This window comes from Pelodiscus sinensis, chromosome 2, assembly GCF_052426305.1.
Source record: "Pelodiscus sinensis isolate ZL-2025 chromosome 2, ASM5242630v1, whole genome shotgun sequence".
NCBI classification, from domain to species: domain Eukaryota; kingdom Metazoa; phylum Chordata; order Testudines; family Trionychidae; genus Pelodiscus; species Pelodiscus sinensis.
The window spans coordinates 16,152,043-16,178,032 of NC_143053.1; the positions used below are offsets into that span (position 1 = coordinate 16,152,043).

The 25,990-nt window shown below is 42.5% G+C and overlaps 1 protein-coding gene across 1 annotated transcript in view; it reads left to right on the plus strand.

Annotated features, from left to right (window-relative positions):
* The window catches only part of KCNQ3 (potassium voltage-gated channel subfamily Q member 3), a 271,766-nt gene extending 245,776 nt beyond the window's left edge, over positions 1 to 25,990 (plus strand). The window contains exons 10-15 of the mRNA XM_089776159.1: positions 2,577 to 2,764; positions 6,530 to 6,626; positions 10,589 to 10,720; positions 13,574 to 13,672; positions 15,313 to 15,397; positions 16,890 to 25,990. Of these exons, the coding sequence (XP_089632285.1) occupies positions 2,577 to 2,764; positions 6,530 to 6,626; positions 10,589 to 10,720; positions 13,574 to 13,672; positions 15,313 to 15,397; positions 16,890 to 17,627 (1,339 nt within the window). The 3' untranslated portion in view covers positions 17,628 to 25,990. The remainder of the gene's footprint in view (positions 1 to 2,576; positions 2,765 to 6,529; positions 6,627 to 10,588; positions 10,721 to 13,573; positions 13,673 to 15,312; positions 15,398 to 16,889) is intronic.

Sequence of the window (25,990 nt, forward strand, 5' to 3'; positions counted from 1 at the left end):
TATCTAGGCATCTGGAGGCCTGCTTTTTTAGAGGTACTGGGTACCTGTGGTTCATGGGAATGACATGTGCTCAGAGTAATTTGAAATGAGGCCGCTCATTATGATGCCTTACTTTGGGCACTGAGTTTGAACATTTGGCTGTCCCATGCTAGAACACTTGCTTTGCAGACAGCTTGTGACCTTAGGGTGCTCCCCCAGAGCAAACCTCTTTAGCTTATGCAGGTTAGTCATCCTTAGGAAGGTGAGTGAGAAGCTTGCTTCACCAGAGATCGATGCCCATAGGATGCTTTGAACAAAGGAGAAAGCCAACCTCATTTCAGCACCACTTTCCATCTGACCTCATCCCCTGATGGCTGTAACATCTTCCTCCTGGAATCTCCCCTCCATTCTGTCTAAAACTCTGCTGCAAAAATCCTCCGCCTTGCCCGGCTCTGACCCTGTTCAGACCCTCTTTAAAATAACTTCACTTAAATAGCTTCAGCTTTTTTTCTTCCTGCATCAGATACAAGCTCTCCACTTCCCTTTCAAATACTTCTTATTTCTCCATGATTGTTAAGTCCAAGTTATTCATCTGACTCATCCTGGTCTCCAAACCCACTTCTGTATCTTCTTCCTTTCAGTCTGCGCTCCTGGAATCCTCTTTGAGGGGTCTGCTGTAATGGTGCCCTCTTTTCCCTTAAGGCTCTTCATAAAAGCAGCTTCTCCTGAGAACTGTGCTTTTGTATGTTAGTTAGATAAGCAAACAGAAATTCTGCAATGTAACCCTTCGGGTGTATGCAGGACTCATCCAAGCGATCTTACTGACTTCAACTTCATTTTCTCTGCTCTTTCAAACCCTCCCTGAGTTAAAAGTCTGAGCATGATGCATTCTAGTAATTCTGGGTTGGCAGACCTCTAGGGAGATACTACCACCAGTGCAACTTAGAGTAGCCCCAAGGCTTCTGTAATTTTCAACAGAGACCAAATTATCCCCCAGCTGATCAAAACATGTACTTTTTTAACACCCCTGCTGTCAACTGCAGCACTACTTTAAGCTCCCATAGAGAAATACAGACATTCATCACCAGAGTGACTATAAATACAGACCAGGAATCAATGGGGAAAGTCCATACTGACAGGAAAAAAATTGTATAGCTATTAATCTCTGCTATGAAACTGTAAGGCAGGTCGAGGATCTGGGGGGAGTTGCACAGAATGGTTTTCATTATTATTTTACATATCAAAATCTAAGGTACTGACAATACATTTGTTTTATCTCACTGGGCTACAGATATGGTGTTCACATTGACAATACTGTTCAAGAAAAATGATCAATCCCTGTAAAACTCATCTCCATAAAAGGATCTTTGTTAAATAACATCCCTTTCTCTGGGATATTACTGACTGGGACAGGCACCCTAGCAATACACACAGACAGTTGAGGGCCACAGTAATTTGATAAAAGTGAAATGTCTTACACTCACCCTTCACTATAATGCCCATGTGGAATAACATGTGCTGATTGTATGACTTAATTGTATGCTAATTGTGTGACCTGGGATAGCAAGGAACTGGGCTTGGTGACTCAGGACACCCTTTCCAGTCCTATGTTCTACATTCCTGTTGTCTTCATGGCCTCACCTAGTAAAGATGAGCGTAGTTCAGTTTTCATGGATCTGTGTTTGTCCCACATACTACCCCATACTTTAATCATTATAGGAGAATCCCTTAGGAGTGCCAAATACATTTTCAGTTAGGGCCTGACACCTATTCAGTCTTTCACTGAGCATGACATATGGCAAATAACTTTATGCTGCCATAAGCAGTTTTAGTAATCTCCTGCGTTATCAATATAGACATTTCACCTGTCCAAAGTTTAGCATGGAAGGGCTGGTGTGGTCCAACTACAGAGTGTCCCCAAAGAACATACATTTTCATGGCATTAATGTCAAAAAAGGGCTGTTTTAAATTCTTATCAATCAGTAAACACCATCCTCATTTTCCCTACCATGAATATTGACTGGAATTAAAGGAGCGGGAACCGGCTATCCTGAAGTGCCATGTACGGAACAATTGCTCAGGAATGTCTTTGTGTTCTCTGCTGTAGTGAAGATAATTTATTCTCAGTCTAGCACACATTCACACTTCTCTCATTCAGTATTACACCGGTAGCTCATTTAATAGTCTACCATGGATCCAGAACTTAAAGAGAGCACTGACCTGAAAAGGCCAATTCTCTCTACCATCAGAGGATGATGCTGGTTAAATATTGGTGTTTTGTTGTCTTAATGATAAAGCGGGCATGTCAGCCACATTAATGGAACAGAAGCAAGAGAGAGTAGGTAGATAGGGATTGTAACATTGGCTGCTTTGATATTATGGTCTCCCCTCCAAAAAAAAACAACCCCAGTGAATTCTCAAATAAATCTAGTTGTTAGTTACAATGACAGTGATGTATTACATAGCTCTATCAGTATTCTTCTTGTATGTGGAACATTTATTTGGGATCTAATATGTTAAAAGCATCGTGAAAGCAAGTTAAAGTGTACTGGTCTGCATTAATGGAGGAAAATTGATCACTTTTGCTTATTTTGTAGCCAAAAGCTGGGTCTCTTGGATCGGGTTCGTGGTACCAATACTAAAGGAAAGCTATTTACCCCTCTGAATGTAGATGCCATTGAAGAAAGTCCTTCTAAAGAGCCTAAGAATGTTGGCTTGAATAATAAGGAGCGTTTTCGCACTGCATTCCGAATGAAAGCATACGCCTTTTGGCAAAGCTCAGAAGGTAGCGCATCTATATTAATTCATTTTTACCTTTTCCAGATTCCTTCACCCTGTTACCATGCCTTTTTTTTTATCCATCTCCTTCTGAGTCATCATGACCTTGAAAATAACAAATCAATCCTGTTAAAAATAAACTGTGGCAAACCCAGCTCAGCTACTCCTTGCCTTTGCATAGAGAATTTATGGAACATTTGGAGAAGAGTTGGAAAATAATGCTGGAATCTAAGCAAAAGACTGCTCAAAATAAAGTGCATATATTCCTCAAAACCAACTATGTTCTGTTTTCTCTAGAACCCACTTAAAGTCAGCGCGGAAATATGAGAACTCAGGGGGAGTGATTACATGGAGCTAGGAAAGTCTAGTGATACCCAAAGCTAGTATATACTCTACACTCTTTTCCAGCTTTGCTCAGGGTATATCTACACTTGCACCCTCTTTCGATAGAGGGATGCAAATGAAGACATTTGAAATTGTATATGATGCTGGGATTTAAATATCCCATGCTTCATTTGCCTAATTGATTTGTTATGGTGCTATTTCGAAAGAAACACGCTGTGTAGACACGTTATTTTGAGAGAAAATCCTTCTCTCAAAATAACCTTTATTCCTCATAAAATGAGGTTTAACAGTTATTTCGAGAGAAGGGTTTTCTCTCGAAATAACATGTCTACACAGTGTGTTTTATTTCGAAATAGCGCTATTTTGAAATAGCGGCATAACGTGATTATGCAAATGAAGCACAGGATAGTTAAATCCCAGCTTCATTTACAATTTTGAATGTCTTCATTTGCATCCCTCTATCGAAAGAGGGTACAAGTGTAGACAGACCCTTAGCGTGCTTCTTGCAGTGACTTAAACTCACGTAAAACTTACATAGAATCCCTCAGACTTCTCTGAACTGTCTAATGTGTAACTTTGACACCCAGCTCCTTACACATCATCTGTGAATTTGGCTCATTGAGTCTTACCCTGATGTGTCACCAGACCAGTGTAACAAGAGTAGCAACTCACAGGAGATGTAAGACTGTGTGAGTTACAGTAAGCCTGACCCTGCACTGCTTTTCTTCACACCTTCTTTCAGCTGCTAGTGACAGCATCTCAGGCTTTGTCTACACTAGCATTAAAATGCTGCCACAATGCAAGAACTCCCCCAGCGCTTTAGGAAAGCCACCTCCACAAGGGGCATAGCTCCCAATGCTGAGAATAGTGACGTAAAATCCCATTTCATCACTTACCTAGTTCAATGCAATATTTAATTGGTTAACTGATTAAAGAGGGGTGGGTGGAGATAGGGGCTGCTCTGGCCGGGTTGGAGTGTCCCCCACCTGTGGCAGACCCTGTGGGGCTGGAGCAACCCCCTGACCACAGCACGTGGGAAGCTGCTTCAGCCCCCTCCAGTTAACTGGAACCAGTAAGCTTTCCCCAGTAACGGTGAGGCTTACTGGTTAACCATTCACTTCCCTAACTGGAGACCCTGTCTACACTGACACCTTACTACAGGTTGGACCTCCTTGGTCTGGCACCCTCAAGACCTGACTGGTCCCAGATGAGGGATTTTGCTGGACCAGGGGAGGTCATTTCTGAACCCCTACCACCAGCCCCCCAAGTCTGGTCCACTGGCCTCCTGCCCAGCTCTCCACCTCCTGCTGGCCCTGCTGCCCTGCCGACACTGCTGAGCAGCAATCTCTGCCAGTCTCTGGGACCAGCTGGGCAGCTGCCACCGTGCACCAGAGTTCTGAGACCCATCAGGCAATCGTTGCCATGGCTCCTTGTCCCACCAAGCCACAGCTCCCAGGGCTCTGGGACCTGCCGGGCAGCCACACTCTGAGTCTCCCAACCGCACTGGGTAGCCCCACTGTCACGTGTTGGGCGGCCCCACCATCAACTCACTGTGGGCAGCTCTCTGCCCTGCTGGCCCTGCAGGGGTCTTTGCTGTTGGCCCTACACCAGGACACTGATCCTGCAACGTCCTTGCCAGACGATGGATGTTGCTGAACCAGAGAATTCCGGTTAAGAAAGTTACAACCTGCACACTGAAACTTGCTGCACTCAGGGAAGTGGCTTTTCACACGCTCCTCCGCTCCCCCAAAGTGAGAAAGTTTCAGCACAGTAACTTGCCAGTGTAGACGAGCCGTAAAATTCATACAGGGTTAGAGTAGGTGCAGTAGGGCCAATGGAGCCTAATTGCCTGTGAAGCATCCTAGTCCAGATTGGTGCCCAGGCATCTCCTCTGTTGCTGCTCAGTTGATAGTGCCATAGAATGAAAATCCCAAATGGTCTCAGTTGATCAGGTGAAACTTGCAAATTATAACTTCAGTTATAAAGAACCTCTGATTTTAGGGCCACAGGCTCAGCCCACAGCTGTGCCCATGTAGCTGTGCCCAGCACTAGGCATGTGCACGGGGAAAGGAGGAAGGAATCGTCACAGCACCTCAAGACAGCAGGGCAGAAATAATGCTCCTCTGCTCTAGCGTGAGCTCCTAAAGGAGAGAGCTACATACAGCACATCCTTTCGTCTTGTCCCAGGCCACACATGCACATCTGTGCTCTGCAGAGGGTCTCCCGGCACAGTGGGGATCTGTGCCAAGCAGGGGACACGTGTCACTTGTTGGCAGAGGCACCAACTCTGTGGTTGCTCCAGTCCTGGAACACTCACGCCCACCAGTAACCCCATGGATCAGCACCTCCCCTGCCCCAGCACCTCTTGCCTGCTGGTAGCTCCACCGATCAACTCCTCTGCTTCCCCAGTGCCTTCTGCCCCCTGCCAGTCAGTTCATCGTTGTGCAGGAGGTGTGGCGTGGGAGGGCAGAAAGAGTCCCATGCAAAAGGAGAGAACAGAGTGGGAGAGGCAGTTTGTGGGTTTGGGTGACGGGGTGGAGTGGGGGAGGGGTCTGGGCACAACGAGGGGTGGGGCAAGACAGGGCAGGAATAGTGCTTTGGAGTTATTGGGGGCAAGGCACAGTGGGCCTGATCCTTCCGACTCCCCTGAAGTCAGTGGGTGCCCTGGGAATGCCTGAATGCCTACATCCACCGTGGTCTGTCCTGGGGAAAATCCAGTCTGAAGAAAGGAGGAAGTAGTTCTTCACCACCAGAGGGCAGCCTTTCAGCTGTAACCTTGCATAAAATGGTCCTTGCCAGAGGCAGTATAAAGCATAGAGCATTTTCCCTTTCAACGTCTCCTTATCACATTTCCTCTCTCGCTTTTTTTTTTTTTAATTTTTGATGGCCCATTGACGTCTGAAAACTAATTCTCCTCTTCTTAATCTCACCACCTACAGTATCTCCGCTGGATTATAAATGGTTGTGAGTTCGCACATAGGGCCCGATGATCAGTCACTCACACAGGTGAAGTCAGTGAAGTATTACTGGGGTAAAACCAGTTCAAGTGAGAATAGAGCTTTCTCTTCATTTCCCACTAAATAGACTCTTTCAGCAATGACTTGTTCTTAAAAACTGAAAAAGGGGTGGTCCTAAGTCCAGATGAAAAGAAGAAAGGTTCTAGATAGCTCATGAAATGACGAAAATATTGGGAGAATTTCTGAAACCATAAAAAAACTTTGCATTCTCTTTGCCGGATGAAGAAGAACACAGTGGGACATCACCTTATTCAGAGGATAAATGCTGGCTAAAATAACCAAAAGAACTTCTCATGGGTGATTTTTTAATGAATTTAGTTTGTCTTATTTACTTAGTCCAATATTGTTTTAAAGAAGCCTCTAAATTGTGGTCTGATTTTTACATGTCCGTGTTTGATCTACTTTACCAGATGCAGGGGATCCCATGACTGAAGACAGGGGTTATAGTAATGAGTTCCTCATGGAAGATATGATCCCCACATTAAAGGCAGCTATCCGAGCTGTCAGGTATATTTATGCTCATCAGTATTTGCTTTGACCTTTGATGCTTGGCCTAGAGGAAGTCACTGAATCATGACATCAAGTAATTCATTATTGTTGGGTCTTTAGAGAAGTGAATTAGATAATAGTAGGAACTTGCAAGAGATGTAGCTGCAGCCAGGCAAAACTGTTGTGTTTTCAGTAGGAAAATGCAGATTTAAAAAATAATTAAAATGTTTTGTGAAAACTCAACAGTTTCTAAAAAAAATTAAATGAAAATTATTAATGTTTCGCTTCAGTAATGTCAGTACACTTTGTTCTGACTTTTTTACTTGAACTTTTATATCAATATTGCCTAATTTATCATATAAAATGTCAAAATGATAAAGTGCTTTGAACTGGTTGAAATAAAGTCCTTCGATAAAGTTAAAATTTTCACTTTTTTGTGGGGAATTGGCTTTTCATTCTGATTCAGGATAAAAAGAAATGTCAAAATGTCAGTTCTTTCCACAGAACAAAAATTCTGAATGTCGATCAGTTCCAGAGATAACAGAAAATAACAAAATGGTGTGGTGGCTGGGAGAGAGAACATGATTTTTGAGTAGCTATTAAAAGAGCTCAATATTTGCAGCTTGGTTAAGCAATGTTTAGTGAAGGGCACTATGAATCGACAAACATTTCAAGTATTTAAACACTAGTAATGCCGATGAATTATTTAGGTTGGTACTAAGGGATATAATGAAGATGAATGGGACCATGTTTAAAAAGAAGAGAAAATGTAAGCAGAATTTTGAGAAGAAGTTCCTGGCAACGAGATCTATTAGATTGTGAAATAATTTTTCTAGCGAATTGGTGGAAGCCCCATTATTTGGGAACTGGATTGTAAATTCCAAAGCAACAAGGGATTGTGATGGGTATCTAGTCTGTCCTCTGTATAACACAAGCCAGATAACTTCCCCAAAAATAATTCCTAGAGTATGTCTTATAGAAAAATGGCCAATCTAGATTTTAAAATTCTTAATATGGTGAATCCTTGGTAAATTGTTCCAAATTGCATGAGACAGGACAGAACAGTTCCCTATTTTAGAGAACAGTCCTTCAGTGCTATCCAATGGCCTTGAAGATTTAATAGGTCTTTTCAATCTATTTTTTTATGATTTATCCTAATATTGTTTGCTGATGATGGAACATAATTTGTCATTTGGGTATGCATGGAAGATATCTTAATATTTTCATTCTTCAAGCAAAGCTTTCTTAATTAAATTTGAAAACCACCTTCTGTTATTTTTTTTCTACTGAAAATTACAAGAAATGTTAATCTCATGGGTGTTTTTCAACATGGAAAGCCCCTACTCTCCAAGGTAGGAATGGACACACAATTCTCTAGCTTTCAGCTGACCCCAATACAGGTGTCCCCTCTGTTCCCCAATTCAGTTTTTATACTCAGCAGACCTCAGAGCCTACATTTGGCCAGATTGTAATTGGAGATGTGTGATGCTTGTTGATTGGTATCACAAGAAACATGTTGCAGAGGACCAGTGCTGACAGTAAAGGATAATTCCAAGGGTCAGTAATGCAAACCACACATCCAGGATAGGAAATCAGCCGGGTGACAGCTTGCTGCTCCCCCACTCAGAAAATCTGGCCAATCTGCACCATCCCACTTATCACACAAAAGCCACAGAAAAATCTATTCTCCTGGCACTTGCACTCACCATTGATAACTGTTCATTCTTCACCATAGCGTAACCATCTTCCAGGGGAAAGATTCATGCCTCACTCTGTTGAGCACGTCCTACATAGCAGCAATTCACCGGGGGTGTCCACAATTCTTTGAATATGCTGGCAGCTGTAGCAGAACCCTACGTGGTCATGTTCAGAAGTGTCCTTAAATAAGGCGTGCACCCTGTCAATGAGTGCATGGGAATGTGGTGTCCCATCTATAATTTTGACTTAGGGCACATCTGCACTGCACAAAAAGGAATCCCATGTCAGCTCACTGGATTCAAACAGTAGTGAAGACACAGTGACTCAGTTTTTAATTCAAGTTAGCAGCTCAAATTAAACCCCAGGTTTCCCTGTTGGCTTTGACTCAAGCTGCTAACCTGAGTTTCAAAGAATTGTGGACACCCCTGGTGAATTGCTGCTATGTAGGACGTGCTCAACAGAGTGAGGCATTCTAGCACTTGCCCTGGCATGGATCTTTTGTGTGATAAGTGGGATGGTGCCTCTACTGCTATTTAACTTGAATTAGCAAACCCAAGTTAGGAATACACTTTTTTTTTTTTTTGCATTGTATATGTACCCTTGGGGTGCATCTGTTACCCAGGATTCTTTAAACCCAAATTCTCAGTAACATTACTCTCTGCAAGGAGGAATCAGGAAATACACCCAGGAGAGATGCAGCACCTCTGTCTTCTGTGTGGCTGGCACAAATCACACAAAATTAAGTGTTTTCAATTAAAGCCTTCACTTTATTAGTCTCTAGCATTCTCACAAGAATTCCATTACTCAAAGTTTTTGCTTTATTTAGTTTCAAGCACACACACAATACAATAGGTTATAAAGCAGCCCCAAACAATAGTTATCTATGGTCTCAAGGGGTCTTGAGTGATTAAATGACAAGATTCAAGTGGCCGCTGTGCACCTGTTGTTGGGGATTCTAAGATATGTCCAGAAAGTCAAATCCAAATGCCTGAGACCTGTCTTCCCCTTTTATGGTAGGAACTGCTAGTTACATCAACAGCATGTCAATCAAAGAAAAGAAACATTAAATAAGCACTTTTTAAGCTGTTAGCTATATAGATGTATTTTTGCAGAGTCTGCAGTCTCATGGGCCCTGAAATAGACACCCCAGAAGTCAAATATAAATAGACTAACTGTTTTTCAAAGAGGCTTACCCCAGAGAGGACATAAAGTCAATTTTACTCCATGTGATCACAGCCTCCTCCTCCTGACTTTGCCTTAGTTATTCTAAGTTCCTGCAAAGGTCTAGTAAATGGCCAAATATAATAAGCAGAATAATTGGTAGTCCAGCTCCAAAACTGGCAGTGACTTGGACATCTGGGTGGTTGCTAAAATGCATCTCTACATGTTCACATTGCAGCTGGGAGCAAGCCAGATGAAGAAAGACTTGTTAGTGGGGCTCTCTCTAGTGTGTTAACTGTAGCATTATGGAAATTGCAACTCAGATAGAGGCCCAAACAAGCCACCCAATCTCACAGCATTATACTCCCTGGGTCCAAGTTTAGGTGATTAGCCCATGACTACACTAATGCTGCAACATCCACATTGCTATTTTTCACACACCAGCTGGAGCCCAGCTGGTTCATGTCTGTCTACCTAGATTGGGAGGCTCGTTCCTCACTGCAATGTAGAAATATTCTATGAGACATCCTAGACATATTGCTATATTACATTAAGAAATGACATTCCAGGGAGCAAGTTATCTTACTGCCCTTTTGAAGGCTTGTCTGTTAATGTATGGTCTCTAACATCTCTAAATTAACCAATGATGGCTTATAGCTTAGAGATGAGGTTGTTCGTTATTTTTCTCCTGTAAAGCTAATATAAACTAACAGGTGCAACAAGTGAGAAAGGAAAATACTGTACAAATGGACTTTCTTTCACAAATTTTAATATTTATGCCTCTCAGAATAGTAATATATTGTGCCCCCACGTACACTTTCAGTTTATGAACACAAGAGAAGGTACTGGTTTAAAACTGGCTAATATATGTTAGTGTGGCATCATTTGAAAGCTCTGTTTATTCATTTGTTTTACATGGGATAATGATGAACAGCAAAATAAGAAATCTGTTCTTAACAATGGTGAAGTATTAGGTATTCCCTGTATTGTTGTGAGATGAAGTAATACCACATGTTAAATTACGTATCATTCAAAGCATGTTGCCCGACTAGAGCTTCATCTATAATTGACCATTGCACTGTTTACAGAGGAGGTTAATAATTGTTCGATTTACTCCACAGAATACTACAGTTTCGTCTCTATAAAAAAAAATTCAAGGAGACTTTGAGGCCTTATGATGTAAAGGATGTGATAGAGCAATATTCAGCAGGGCACCTTGATATGCTTTCCAGAATAAAATACCTTCAGGCAAGGTAAGATTGCTGCAGAATGTGGTAAATGAAGTTTTGGGTATGTGGTGAGGAAGTGCAATTGTTCTGTTTATTTATTTTATTTATTTATTTAAAATATTTTTACCCCGCCTCGCTATTTAAAATATTCAAAGGGCTTACAAAATTGTTAAAACTATATATAAGAATAAAATACAAGACCTCAAAGGGGGAGACATAAAATCTTCTGTGACGCCTCAGGAAGAGGGACATACATACACACACACACACACACACACACGTACAAAAACTCACCAATGAGAACACAGGTAAAAAGGGTGGCTGGCTTTAGCCTGGTGCCGAAACAATGCCAGCATTGGCACCCGCAAATGTCCCAGGAGAGAGAATTTCATAGCTTGGGGGCAAAAGCTGACAAGATCCTATTTTTTTGCTGCTAGACAGCTCAGACTCACTCAACATGTTGCTAATGATACGTATACAAAGGTTGTTCCTTTGAGCATCAGTAATAGAATCTTTAAACTATCCAGGTGGCATTTAAGGAAGGTTAGCATCCAACAAGAGCCAGTTTCTCAACTCACCCTTTAAAAATAGTTTGGGAGTGTCTCAACCTCGTATGAAAAGAATATTGCTTAGGCATTAAAGCAAACAACTGGGAGTCAGAAGCCCTGGAAATGACTCTGAGGTTTGCAGTTGAGTCTCTGTGTGACACTGGGCAAGTCACCTCTAATCTGTACAAACAAATAAGACTGAAGTAGGAGTGGTAATCTATGACAGCCATTCTTTGACATTATTGACCTGCACCTTGTGTGATCATTTATACAACTGCTAAAAAGTAAGCACTGACAAATCAGAAAGTGACATTTTAGGTTTACTTTAATGTGGCTGCCACCAAGTAGATTCAAACCTGGGACCTTTGGAGCTTAGTGAAGGAACCACTACAGCTTGAACTATGAAGTTACCTGACTCTTGTCTTAGGCAGTAGAGCTCACTTGTTCTTATCTTTCTCTGTAAGTGGTCTGAGTGCCACTACATGGGATAATGGACCACACTCACTGGCTGTGTCTAGACTGGCAAGTTTTTCCACAAAATCATCTGCTTTTGCAGAAAATCTTGCCAGCTGTCTACACTGGCCGCTTGAATTTCCACAAGAACACTGACGATCTCATGTAAGATCGTCAGTGTTCTTGCGGAAATACTGTGCTGCTCCCGTTTGGGCAAAAGCCCTCTTTCACAAATCATTTGTGCAAGAGGGCCAGTGTAAACAGCACAGTACTGTTTTGCGCAAAAAAGCCCTGATGGCTAAAATGGCGGTCAGGCCTTTTTTGCGCAAAAGCGCATCTAGATTGGCACAGACGCTTTTCCACAAAAAGTGCTTTTGCGGAAAAGTGTCCGTGCCAATCTAGATGTTCTTTTCCGCAAATGCTTTTAACGGAAAACTTTTCCGTTAAAAGCATTTGCGGAAAATCATGCCAGTCTAGACGTGGCCTCTAGATGTGTGGGTTACATATGCATAGTTGTAAAGTAAGTGATGACAAAAGATGCACGATAATGAAGAATCAGGCCTGGAGCTGTTACAGATCTTTAGGTAAAAACGAACAGCTGAGCAATCCAAAAGGGTTTATTCTAGTGTTCTTTTGATCTCTCTTAACCTAGGCAAATTCAGCTCAACTCTACAGTTTGGTTGGAGATGGGTAAACTTCCCTTTTAAAAAAACAAGCTGCACTTTTCTTTTCTTTCTACTTCACAGCTTATTATTTATTTTTCTATAAAGTTTGTTGTGTGTGTTCTGCATAATTAGTGTCTTCTGTTCCTATCTCACTTTTATTGACATTATGTAACAATGGCTATTTGCGAATCTACTACTTTGTAGATTTTAAGGCCACAAGAAACCACTGAGATCATGTGGTCTGACCTTCTACATAACGCAGGGCATGGATTTTCACCAAGTAATTCTTGCATCAATCCTGGAAGCTGTGGTTGAACTAGTTGCCTAAGCCCATTTTCAAAGTTAACTTACATAGGAGCCTAAATCTCATTGGATGGCAATGTGGGAATTGGATAGCTAACTCCTTTATACACTCCTCTGTAAATCTCAGTTTAGAGTTTTACCCATACTCATCTGAACTTTAGGAGTCTGCATAATTTTTATGGAAATTTCAGAAAAGCAAGTGGTTTAGCTTTCCAGGTGTTTCACTTCTGGTCATTTTGGAAGTACCAGGATTGCCTTTGGTGCTACGCTTTAACACTTCAGGATTAGAAGTGCTTGAACCTGGGAAAGTAATTTTAATATGAGTTAATAGAACATGTGAGAGCCTCCAAAACATTCCATCCTGTTTGGTTCCAAATACAGGCAAATACTCAGCAGGTGGACAGTTTGAATGGCCTATATTTTCTTCAAACCGCTAAAATAGTTCATTAATAACCAAAACTATGATGATATTTAAATAGGAAAACTTCCAGAAATGTACTGGATTATTAATATGATTATAGAGGATTGTAAATCTGGAGACAAATTCTGTTCTCATGCAGCTGGATTAGTGTGTCTTCACTGAAATCATCTGTTTTGGGGGTATTTCTGGAAATCAAGCCACGGATTTAATGACATAAATATAGATGTTGGTGCTATTTTTAAATGCCTAACTTTGAAAATTGTGGCCTATGTGACAAATCTGTGGTAACACAGTGAGTCGGTGTCTGAGCTGGGAAGCCCAGTCTGTCACCTTAACAATGAACTCACCCCCTTGCCTGTTGAGATTTGAGATTGCTGGAGGGATTCAAAGTGGTTTTCATTTCCTGTGGATGTTTAAAGAATTTCCTGTAGATGTTTAAAGAAGACCTTGCACACTTTTATCATATCTTGTTCTTTTCTTCTTTCAGAGTAGATATGATTTTTACCCCCGGACCTCCATCTACTCCCAAGCATAAGAAATCCCAAAAGGGAGGAGCTTTTTCTTTCCCTTCACAACAGTCTCCCAGGTGAAGTGATTCTGCTTAACATTGTGCACAGGCTGTAATTGAAATAAAGTGGCCACTCATGTCCTAACATCTTTGCAGTTATTTCAGTCACCTCACCATCATGCTGCCATATTAACACAGGCTGAATATGAAATGCTACCAGTTGGAACAAACATCTGTAATCATAAGATAATGGATTTTTGGCTGACAAAATTAGACGCTGGACAAACATTCTTCTCTTAATGTAACTGCCCAGAGATAGGGATGGCAGATTAAAGACTTGATATTGAAGGTATAATATGAGAATAGTGTAGAGTGAGCCTGATTCACCGCTGAGTTACTCTTTTACTCTAGTGTAGTTCTGTTGATTTTGGTTCTTGGAGGCTGTGTGGCCATCTCTCCCTGTCAGTTTCTGAGGGAGGCCATACCTCCTTGCTGTCAAAGATGAGCTCGAAGGAGGGGAATTAGCTAAACCTAGCGTGTCAGTCCTCTGGCCAGCAGAACAGTGCAATAGCCTATGAACTCCAGACCCTTGGTCAGGGCAAGGCAGCAAACAGTAGGTAGGGTTCTAACCTGCAGTCGGGGGCAGAGAAATTCAATAGTCCTTGAGCCCCACACCATAGTGGGACAGCCAGCAATGAGTAGGTTCTGTAAGGGCAGAGTGGCCAGGTAAGGGTGAGCACCAAGCACAGAATAAGAGGCTGAGATTGGGATGCCTGAGGAGTACAGGCCTCATGGTCTAAGGAGGGGGAGTCATGCCTCCCCAGTGGTGGGGTGGCAGGAGGGACACAGGCCTGCCCCACTCCATTGCATTCCAACCCAGGGCCCAAGGTGGCAGAGTGGTCTACTGCTGGGTTAGTGGGAATCCACCCACGACATGGTGACCTTGTATCAGGCCAGCTCCCACCCAGACTGTTGTCTGGTTTCCCAGGGCTGCTTCGTATCCTCCCCCTCAGGTGTACTGTGTCTGTCATCTTGGGGAGCTCTGGCCAGTCCACAGGTGGGGCCCCAGTAGCTCCTCAGCACCTGAGTCAGCCAGCAGCCCACGGAGAACCAGCCAGTGTTCAGGAGGCAGCCCCAACAACTCCTGGACTGTCTTTAGCCAACAGTCCTAGAAGCTAAAGACAGACCTCAGGAGGCTGCCCTGGCAGTTACTCTGTGGGCTCCAGCAGAAGGAGGGATGTGTTCCTCTCCACGGTGGCCCCAGCTCACTGAGCTGCAAGTCCCACCCTTTATACTTCCCCTTCCTGTCCCACCCTTCCACTTCTGGAGGAGTGAATGTGGTTCTCCTGGTTCAGCCCATCCAGGGGCGTGTTGTGATCCTTCCCTGTCACTCTTTAAGGCAGACCAGGCCTCCTCACTACAGTTACCATTAAACCAAAGTAAACCAAAGGAATGATGCGGTGGCTAGTCAGGCCTAGGTTTCTATATCTACTTGGCTTTCTACACTGTTCGGGTAAGGGACCATCTTTTTGTTTTGTGTTTGTACAGTGCCTAGCACATCAGGGTCCTGGTCTATCATTCTGGTTCCGAAGTGCTAATATAATAGAAATAAATAAGGGTCATTATTATTATTTACTTCTGTTGTCTTATACAACAGAAATAACTTATTGTAATGAAATGGAATATTCACTGCTAACAAGACTGTTGGTTCCTTTTAGAAATGATCAATTTATAGCCAAAGCATCCGCAGCAGATACAGAAGACCAAAGCATGATGGGCAAATTTGTTAAAGTTGAAAGACAGGTATGTATTTGCAGTTTAAAAAGAGAGACTTGTATGTTAGTTCTCCATGAAACTACTAAGCAACTGAGTGCTGTGTGTTTTACAAAGCAGTTTGTGCATTTTAATTTTGGTTGGTGAGATGGGCCTACACCATTAAGTTTCAATCCAGATTTACTAACTCAAAAAAATTCATCATTGTTCTACTTTGGTGCTTTGCTTTGAGGCTATCCATGACTATCTGGCTGTACTTTATACTCCTCTAGCAGATACTTTTTGGGTACGTCTACACTGCAGCGCTATTTTGGGATACTTTGGTATCTCGAAATAGCTATTCCACTTCTTGACAGCACACCCATTATTTCTAGATGTCTTTCAAAATAACAGGCGTGCTATTCCGACATCCCTGTAAACCTTGTTCCACAAGGATTAAGGGACATTTCGGAATAGCAGTTTATTTAGAAATTTGGCACTATGTAGACAGCTCCAAATTACAAAATAAACGATTTCAAAATACACTTGAAATAAGCTACGCAATTTGCATAGCTCAGATTGCATAGCTTATTTCGAGCTAAGGGTTCAGTGTAGACACACCCTTCATGACAGGTGTTATTTTGTGCCTACAGTTAAACTGTACATGCAGATCACTGTACTTGCACTTCTAAATACATGATTGTGTGTGCAACAAAAGGTGGAGACCTTTTGCATCAGCAGTTTATGTTATGGATGGAAAAATGTAGGCATAAAAATGTAGGCATAAGTCTAGGTGGAAGGGAATTTTTTTTTGTTTTTTTCTTTGAAAAAAGGCCACTTTTTTCGAAAAAAACTCCTCTAGTCTAGACACATCCTTGGGCTACGTCTAGACTGGCATGATTTTCTGGAAATGCTTTTAACGGAAAAGTTTTCCGTTAAAAGCATTTTCGGAAAAGCGCGTCTAGATTGGCAGGATGCTTTTCCGCAAAAGCATTTTTCGCAGAAAAGCGTCCGTGGCCAATCTAGACTTGCTTTTCCGCAAAAAAAGCCCCAATCACCATTTTCGCGATTGGGGCTTTTTTGCCGAAAACAAATCTCTGCTGTCTACACTGGCCCTTTTGTGCAAAAGTTTTTCGGAAAAAGACTTTTGCCCGAACGGAAGCAGCATAGTATTACCGCATAATCACTGACAATCTTACATGAGATCGTCAGTGCTTTTGCGGAAATTCAAGCGGTCAGTGTAGATAGCTGGCAATTTTTCCGGAAAAGCAGCCTCTTTTCCGGAAAAAGTGGCCAGTCTAGACACATCCTTGGAGTTCATAAAGTCATAAAACAGGTTAAGGAGAAGGGATGAAGCAGCTAATGCATACTTTGCACCAATTTCAGTGAGAAAACCACATCATTCTCCTGTAGCTGCCTTTGTGACAAACCCCAGTGGTAACATATAATTGCCAAGTAAAATGTACCAGTGGAAACAACTGATACTTGTTGCATTAATGACCAGCCATGAACCATTTGGAATCTCACAACTGGTATTTTTCAGGTGCACGATATGGGGAAGAAACTGGATTTTCTAGTAGATATGCACATGCAGCATATGGAGCAGCTGCAAGTACAAGTCACTGAGTTGTGTCCATTGAAAGAAGCTGCCTCTCCTACAGAAGAGAAGAGAGAGGAAAACAGATACTCTGAATTGAAAAGCATAATCTACAAATACTCAGAGCCTTGCACTCATGAAACTCCTTATAACTTCCACCAGGTTCCAGTACACAAAGTCAGTCCATATGGTTTCTTAGCACAGGATCCAATGAATTATTCACTGCCTTTTTCATTAGGTGGGCAAAACTCTGGCAAGTTGCAGGCCAGGCCTTCTTCGACTTCATATGCTGAAAGGCCAACAGTTTTGCCTATACTCACTTTAATTGACTCCCAGGTTAGATACCGGTCCCAAGGGGACTTGCAAAGCCCCAGTTCTGACAGGATATCTCCAAGGCAGAAAAGAAGCTTGACAAGAGACAGTGACACCCCGTTATCCCTTCTCTCCGTCAACCATGAGGAACTTGAGCGCTCACCAAGTGGATTCAGTATCTCCCAAGATAAAGATGATTTCCCTTTTGGTCCAAACGGGGGATCCAGCTGGTTGAGAGAGAAACGCTACCTAGCAGAGGGTGAAACAGATACAGATACTGACCCGTTTACACCAAGTGGCTCCATGCCTCTGTCTTCAACAGGGGATGGGATTTCAGATTCAATATGGACCCCTTCAAACAAGCCGGTTTAAAAGTGGTTGGAGAGGGGGGTCACTGGTTGACTTCTCCATGTGATGTAAACATACTTTGTATATCTCACTTACTGTACACCCAAAGCTTACTAGTTCAAAACACCAATGGCTGCATAAGATGCATGTGATATTAGTGGTAGTCATTCTGCACCATTTCATACAATTTACTAATGCAGTTTTTTTCATGCTACCAAAACTAAGCAGCGTAGTTTTGAGCATGGTTTGCATGACTTTACACTATATAAATGGTCCAGCTAATTTCTTCTGTGAAACATATCTATCTGATGTTCTTCACTATAATGAGGGTTAGAGCAACGCCAGGCAAGACATGATGGCTCATGCTACTTTTTGTAAACAGAGCAACAAAGAGAAAATAGTTTCAAGAGCAATGTTCATATGTGGAAATATATATAAATTATCAGAGCCGTATCAATGCCCCATTTTCCAATGCAAGTGAGTAAATCTCTATCCAAACTAGCCAAAATCTTTCAGGATTTTTAGCAGGGAGAAGGTCAGGTCAAAGTATATTACTGATTTAACATAATTTCTGTAGCTGAAAGACTTCTCTGTATCCTATCATACAAGTATCAGTGTATCAAATGCAGTGTAAGATGGAAATTAGGGACAGTTTTGAGATTTGCAAAGCTACGTGGAAGAAGTGGAAATATGTATTTCATTAATGCAAGTTCCAAATCTACATCCCCTTGACTGCTGCTTTGAAAATCTTGCTCAGAGGTTATAAAACCACCACCAGAGTGATTATAATCAATCTTAGTGTGCAGAAAATAGCTTGCTAGTTCTATTTATATGTAATAGCCCCAAACTTCCTACCTTGATTGGTACAAAACAAATAGCTGCAAAAGAAAGTATCTTGAATGTAGGGAGCTCCTGGCTTTTATTCATAGCTCTTTTACTGACTCAAGTCATGTTGGGCAAGTCACATAATGGCTCTGTGCCTCAGTTTCCTCATCTGTAAAATGGGGATGATACTTCCCTACCTCACATAGGGGTGAAGGCTCAATTCATTGATGTTTTAAAGCAGGGGTCGGGAACCTTTTTTGGTGGAGCTACCACACACTGTTCCCTGCTGCAGCCACATTATTGAAGGAAAGGAGTTCTGGAGCTTGCCCAGATGAAGCCAAGCTTTCCTCCCTAAAGGCACCCCATGCAGGGAAGAGGTTGAAGGGGCTTCTCTTCCCTCCTAGTCCTGCAAAGGATTCCCCCCCCCCCCCCGGCCGCCTTCTCTCCAGTCCCACATACCTCCTTAACTGTTAAGGAGGCATTGCTGGCAACATGTCTCCAGTTTTCCAGATGCTGTTCCCTGCTGCAGCCAGCCTATTCAGAAAAGGGGTGCAGAGGTGGGGGGTGGGGAAAGCTGGCTCCACTGTGGCCTCCCCTTCTTCTGAAAAGGTGCCCCATGCAAGGAAGGGGCTCGGGCTTCCTTTCCCTCCCACTCTGGGACGGTCCCCCCCTCTGGTCCCACAAGCCTCCTTGCCAGCAAAACTCCTTTTGCTGGCAGCCTCTGCAGCTGCCCGAGCCCAGGAAACAGCTCCAGCCTTTTTTCTGCTGCCACCTCACCAAAACGCCACAGGGCTCCTCCAGCACATGAGGCTTCTCTTTCCTGCCAAATCTCCTGCGCGCGCCTCTCCCATGTGCAGAAGAGGAATCAGAAGTATCCGGCCATGGTGCAGTGGAGGTGGGGGGAAGTTTTTAAAGCAGCCCCCGGAACTCCCTGCAGTGTTTCGCGGCCACTGGACCCCCTCCCCAAGGGCTGGATTAAACTGGCGGGCTGGATCTAGCCATGGGCCAGAGGTTCCCCACCCCTGTTTTAATGCCTTTTGAGACTCTCAGATGTAAGGCACATTAGGAGTGCGAAGTCCAACAAACTGTTCAAGGGGAGTTCCATGTTCAGGTTGTTGGCAGGATGTTGTGTAAACGGACCAATCTAAGTAAATATATGACATGTTTAATAGCATGTTTGTAAACCATGCCATGATCATGGACCCAGCCTCGAGCAACTCGGGACAGATCCATTCCCTGACTCCGTCCAGCTATCTCCACAGGGAACCGCACATTTTTGAGAGGGAGTAAGGAAAGAAACTTTCCCTTAAGGCAACAATGGAGTGCCTGCTTGGAGTCCATTCCAGCCTAAGAGCTGGAGTCACCGTGACTGAGGGGACAGTGGAACGTAGAACCAAGACGTGTACTCTAAACCTGGCTGGGAAGCAGGGCTCCAGACTGTGCATGGGATCCTGGACTTGATGTACCTCATCACCAGATCCTAGTGCCCTCACTCCTCACGTACTGGAACTGCACAGACTCTGGCCCACATCCTCAAAGGTACCTGCGTATCTAATGCCCACTGATTTCAGTGGAAGTTAGGAGCCTAACCTTGAGGACGTGTGCCTCTGTTAATCCATACGCACCTGGCAAGGGACTAGTAGTGGCAATTGGTCCTGAGTATTAGTGTGGTGGCCAACAAGGATTACTGAGTTACTGTGAAATAGATCATCTCGCTGGAACCTGATAGGAAACACAGAGACTAAGATATCGCAGTGACTCCTACTTGATCTTTGGCGGTTAATAAGAAAGTTGGTGCTAGGCACTACTGTAATTGCTGTGTATATTGTGACAACAACCTGTCTTGTGCAGTACTGATTTGCCAGCACAGGCTTATTGAAAGGTGGCAACCACAGTTCTGTGTTATCCTCCACAGACTCTAAGGAACGCTGCTGCGTGAAGAATGGTCAAGCAGGGCGTGATTGTGAGTTTTCCACATGGGGCTGTCTAGCCATTTATGCTAAGCTGTGGGGCCCACACCCTGGGGTTCTGTGCGGTCCTTCCTTAAGCAAAGCTCTTCCTTGCTTTTCTGTGGGAGTCTGATTGAGTGAGAACAGAGTGAAAGCCAAGGTGCAGACTGCGTACTGTAGCAGAGCCTGGGGCAGTGTGGCACTAGCATTGCCAGTGAGGAATGCTTTGCCTGGAGTCCATGAGTATGCAGATCTATGCAGCTGCTTCTGCACCCTTTTATGGTGTTCATCTCCCTGCCCTCCCTCCCGACAGCAAGCCAGCTTTGCTCTTCTCTTTCACTGTGCAGCCCCATGAGAACCAGACACCATGTGTTTCTTAAGACAGGATCATCCGGTTTGGGCCCATGGAAAGCTTTGACTGGATACGGATTTAAGGAAGCCACAATGAACTGACCCGTTGTTTGTGTGTTGGTATTGTCCTGGAAGGATGCAGCTGGGCATTGTGAGCACATCCAGCCCTGCAGCAGTGTAATGAAATACTTGGGCCTGGTTCTCCAGTGTATCCGTGCAGCTGGGTCTCGCGTATGCCTGTTACACACAGTCCTTCAGGGGAAGATTCCTTGTTGGTTTCTTCCCATCTACGCTTGTGTCTATTTATTGAGACTTCACAGAGTTGCTGATACCTCATGACAATCATTTTATTTAGGAACCATTCCACTTGTATTTTAGATTTTTGGAGGGGAGGAGAATTGGGGCTTTAGTCATTTCTCATTCTTCACATCCATTTAAAAGAATATAAGTTTTTTTCCCCCCTCAAGAGTTTATCTGTTCGTGCTGCTGCTCCCTCACCTGAATCCTAATCCATCACTTCAAGGGCAGGTCTTCAGCTAGTGCAAATTATTTTACTTCCACTCTCATCAATGAAGTGGCGCCGTTTTATCCCAGTCCTGTCAATGACTGCAGATGACACACTGAGAATTAAACAGATCCTCACCTAGTGGAAATTGGCCTAGCTCCACAACAGTAAACAGAGCTCAGCCAATTACATCAGCTAAGGAGAGGGCTCTGCTTGTGGAGATGTTCTTAGGCTACAGGCTGCAGTGACATCCGGCCTGATTTCTGCAGCCGTTTTGTGTACAGAACAGCTATTGATCTCAACAAATGTTCTGTATTAGGTTCAATTACACAGCCCAAATTCAAGACACAGAGAAAATAGATGACAAATGGTAGAATCTATTTCAATTAGGGCATTTTCCACAAGTTTTCTGGATGGCATCAGTGATTCTAGGAAGGACCTGCACTAAACTTGAAGCTGTGCTTTACATGACACTAGTGCACGGAAGTGGATTTGTCCCTTTTGTTTTATGGTTGAATGAAAAGTTTTACCTCTGTTTATAATACTGTTGCACTGCTCTGTGACAGATCGAAATGGCATGTTATTAATTACAAGACACATACTCTTGATTTTCAGAGGGGCAAAGCCCCTGCAGCTCTTGTTGGCATTGTGAATGCTTAGCCCCTCTGAAAACCTGCCTAAAACTGAGCAACCAAAGCTGAAGGCACCCAAAATTGGAGGCCGCTTTGGAAAATTTGGGTGAGAATGATTACCATTGGCTGCACCTCTGTACTGCCCCCTCGCTCCATCCCTCCCCTATTTCATCCCTCTGCATTGCAGTTCAGGCTTTACATGCCACAGTCCTGCCCTAAGCCAGTAGAGTAATTGAAAACAAATCCTTTTCAGTGTTAAATCCGGATGACTATTAGACACTGTACTGATTTTAGTGAGTTACTGTACTTCTTTAAAAAAAAGCAGAATGTGAAATAGAGTACAGAATGCTAAAAAAAAAAGTGGAAACAAGCTGTGAATACTTTAATCTTAAGGGGACATTATTTGAAGGAAACAAACGAAGTCAGGGTAAAGGTTTGATTTAACCAATATTGCATGTTTAAGGGGGAGGAAGAGAGGAGTACCCCATAATGTCTATACGTATTAGCGGAATTGCCTTAAAGTTGAACTTTCAACACTGGACTGTGAGCCCTGATTTAATTTGATATGCAGCATTGGAGAATGTTGCTGTTTAAAAGGGGGGAAACAATGCATAGCTTTTGGGAACACAGGGTAAGGCTAAGGCAGCTACACACTGAAATAGTAATGACATTCTTAAAGTCAAGTTAGGGCTGTGTCTTAATATTTGATTGTAATGAAACACATGGCTAGCCAGGGCATAACTGCTGGGCTCCTCTGAAGTCTACAAGGTGGATATTTGGGGGTCTTCTGTAACATAGGTGGGAATTCTGCTTTCAGGAGGCATGGTAAGCACATTTTAATGTGTGTTATCCAGCACACCACACAGATCTGGCACAGCTCCCTCTTCCCTTTGAAGTAATCTATGCAGAAGTCCTCTGCACGGAGCAGAAATTGGGTTGAGATTGGGTGTATATAAATGCTGCTTTTGCGTATCAGCACATGCTTGCAACCATGCAAAAAGGGCCTCAATTTAACCTGTTATAAATCATTTCAGGTGTAGCATTGTTGTTGACCAGTGGAAAATAAAGATATTTTCAAATATGTAGCTCGCCTATCAAAATTAGACCATGCCAGTTACTTAGAATTAGGACACTGAATAATAACTAGAGAATTTCTTAATAAAACAGGCCTATTTTCTCTGACTAGTTAGGGGCTAAGAAGGGGGTAGGGGACCTCACTCAGTCTTTGCCAGGTCAAATCACTGAATCAATGGAAGTTATCCTGAGCAAAGACTGAGGAGAAAGTGAGAAAAGATCCCTAGAACTGGCCAATTATTGTAATAATTTATTTTACAGTGTACAAATATCACCCATTACTCAAGGTTACCGTGGGTAGGAAATAGTAGATAGCAGCATAATAATAAAACAAGAAAGCTGGTTACTTCCTAAATATTTTTTTTGGCCTACTCACCAGAAAAGCATCCAAACTTTGAGTCTTCTGTACAGACCAAATTCTGCATCTTGAAGCCATTTGTACTGCTAAGTGTTAAGTGCGTAGTAATTTGCAAGGACGCTTAGCTACTCTGCACTTATCTAACATCCCCATAATGGGCTTTCTCCCATCTGGTACAAATCCACATATCCCTTTCCAACATAATGAAACTGCACTAATTTACAACAGCTGTAGTGCTGGCCCTGTGAGTGAAAAATTCCAAACTTTCCTCCAAAACTGCTCACCAGAATCGTGTGAATCCAAGGTTTGTATGTGCGGACCCAGTCTTTGCATATACAAGCTAGGAGGTTGTCTACAGGATAGTCCCGTGTGCATTTCCTTTTGTACATTCGAATGTGATGGTGGTGGGGAGATTGTGCACATAAAATGGAAGACATTTGGAAATCTGGTTCTGAAAATTTGAACGTGTGAAAATTTAACCCCTGGTGCCTTTTCTAAATAGACAATGTAACTAGCCGCAAGGGCCCAGTTCCTCAAAGGTAATGAGGCTCCAAATGGAAGTTAGTAGCCTCAACAGGTTTTAAGAACTGGGTCTAAAGTTCTAATCATGTGACCATAATGGAGAAGGCTTAATAGATGTAATGTTTGCATTTACCATAGCAGTGACATGATATTTGTGCTCTGTGACATAAAGGACAGTATTCAAGATTATTAGTCTGCATACAAGCACTACTTAAAAAGCCATGCGCTGTTTTATAGACTAGGCACACCACATTCTTTGAGAGGCATTGTTCGGTATGTGATTTGAGAGTGACATCTGAAGCAGCATTCATTTTCATAGCAGAGCAGTGTATTTACATCGTTCTTCCTTTAGCACCTGGAGTTTGTTTTACTGGCAGTAACTGCAGTAAGATCGGGCGTCCCTTTGAGTCTGGGCTGAAAATGACTCTGTTTACACATTATTAACCTTAAATAAGATGAAATGTCTGAATCCATGCTTTGCTAACTCTGAAAGCCTACTAGGGACCAACCATCTATTTTGGCTTGACAATGCTTCTTGCAATATGAGTCACTGTATTCATCTTCCATAATTGGCAAGTATTTAGGGCTTTACCGTTCTCCCTTAAGTCAGTGGTTAACCTCTTTTTTCAATAGGATCAGGAGAAGGTCCGACTTTTACAGTACAAACTACTAATCTCAATTTATCTATTCAGTCTATCAGCATTATTCCTCTTTGAATGGGCCAATTTTGTTTAGCTGTGTTTTTCCACTCACTCTAATAAGTAAAGGGCAAACTGTATATCATTTTTTGAAAAGGTAATCTCTGTTTATATTGTTCAGCCATCCTTGCTACTTTATTGTCATCTAAACTCCTTTCCCCTACGTAAAAATTTACAGTGTTTCATCGTTACAGGTGCACATGCCAAGAAAAATTATTTAGTTTTATCAAACTCAGTTCCATTGTCCATTTATGGAGTTTGTACCTTTAAGAAAAATTTAATTATAAGTTTGAATGATGACTGTTGGCTTTTCTTAGGCTTGATCATAGAGTGGTTTACTGTGCATCAATCTCATAGAATTTAATATGACTTTAGCATCTGGAAGGATGTCAGATCTATCCTTAAAAAGCATTTAGGGTGTGTTAGCTCTGGTTTTGTCCATATCTTTGCTGCACTGTTTAAGGTTCTAGGAGGAAATAGTTGAAAGTTTTTATTACTGCAAATTGTATCCCAGGATCCTGCATGCTTATTCATACTTGCATGGAATCCTACTGACTTCTGATGGACTTCATGTGAGCATAAGGGCCCACCTATGGCTCAGAATAGGGAGAGGTGTGCACTATAACACTCAGAAAATGCAGATCAGGGAGCAAATTGATCTCAGTTATAACTCCATGGATTACAGTGGAAACTGACACCAGGTCTGAATTTGTCCCTGTAACTGCAAAATATGCCATGAAGAGTCAGATCTTGCATCCTGAGACAGCACAAACTCACACTGGTCTAGCTTGGGGGTTCAGATGCACAAGGAATGGAGGCCTAAATTTTCTCCAAGGTAAATCATGAATTTGGAGTTGTCTTGATTTTTGGATGCCCCATTTTAAGACACCTGTAGGGCTTCATTTTGAGTGGACCAGCATTCAGCACTTTTGAAAATCAAGCTGCATTGAAGTGTCTTATGTTGGTCACCCCCAAAATTGAGGTGCTGCACAATCACAAGTCACTTTTGAATATTTCAGCTGCAGGGTCTGATCCTTAACAACAAGTTTTTTTACCCATTCTCATGCAGCTAAGTGAGGCAAAACAGTGGAAGTAGGAACTAATTTTCATTCTTAAGAACTTGCTAAAATGTAAGATGACATAACCAACTGCATTTTGTTTTCTAGTTTAGGGCATATAATTATTACTAGTATTTGTGCCTTGCTCACTGAAATCTTCTCCATGCTACAAAAATGCTTTTCAGATTCTGGCTGACAAGGGAACACAACTTTTATACAAGTGGCCTTTAGTGCTCTTTCTAATATTATTTATTGTACTTTTTAAACGGTATGTGTAATTTATATTCTGGCACTGTCTGATATTTGAACCACTTTAATATGTTTATTTCAATATATTATGCAAACAATACTTCTTACCTGATTTTTTATGTTCTGTCTTTCAAAACTCACACCACTTATTAATAAATAGAAATTT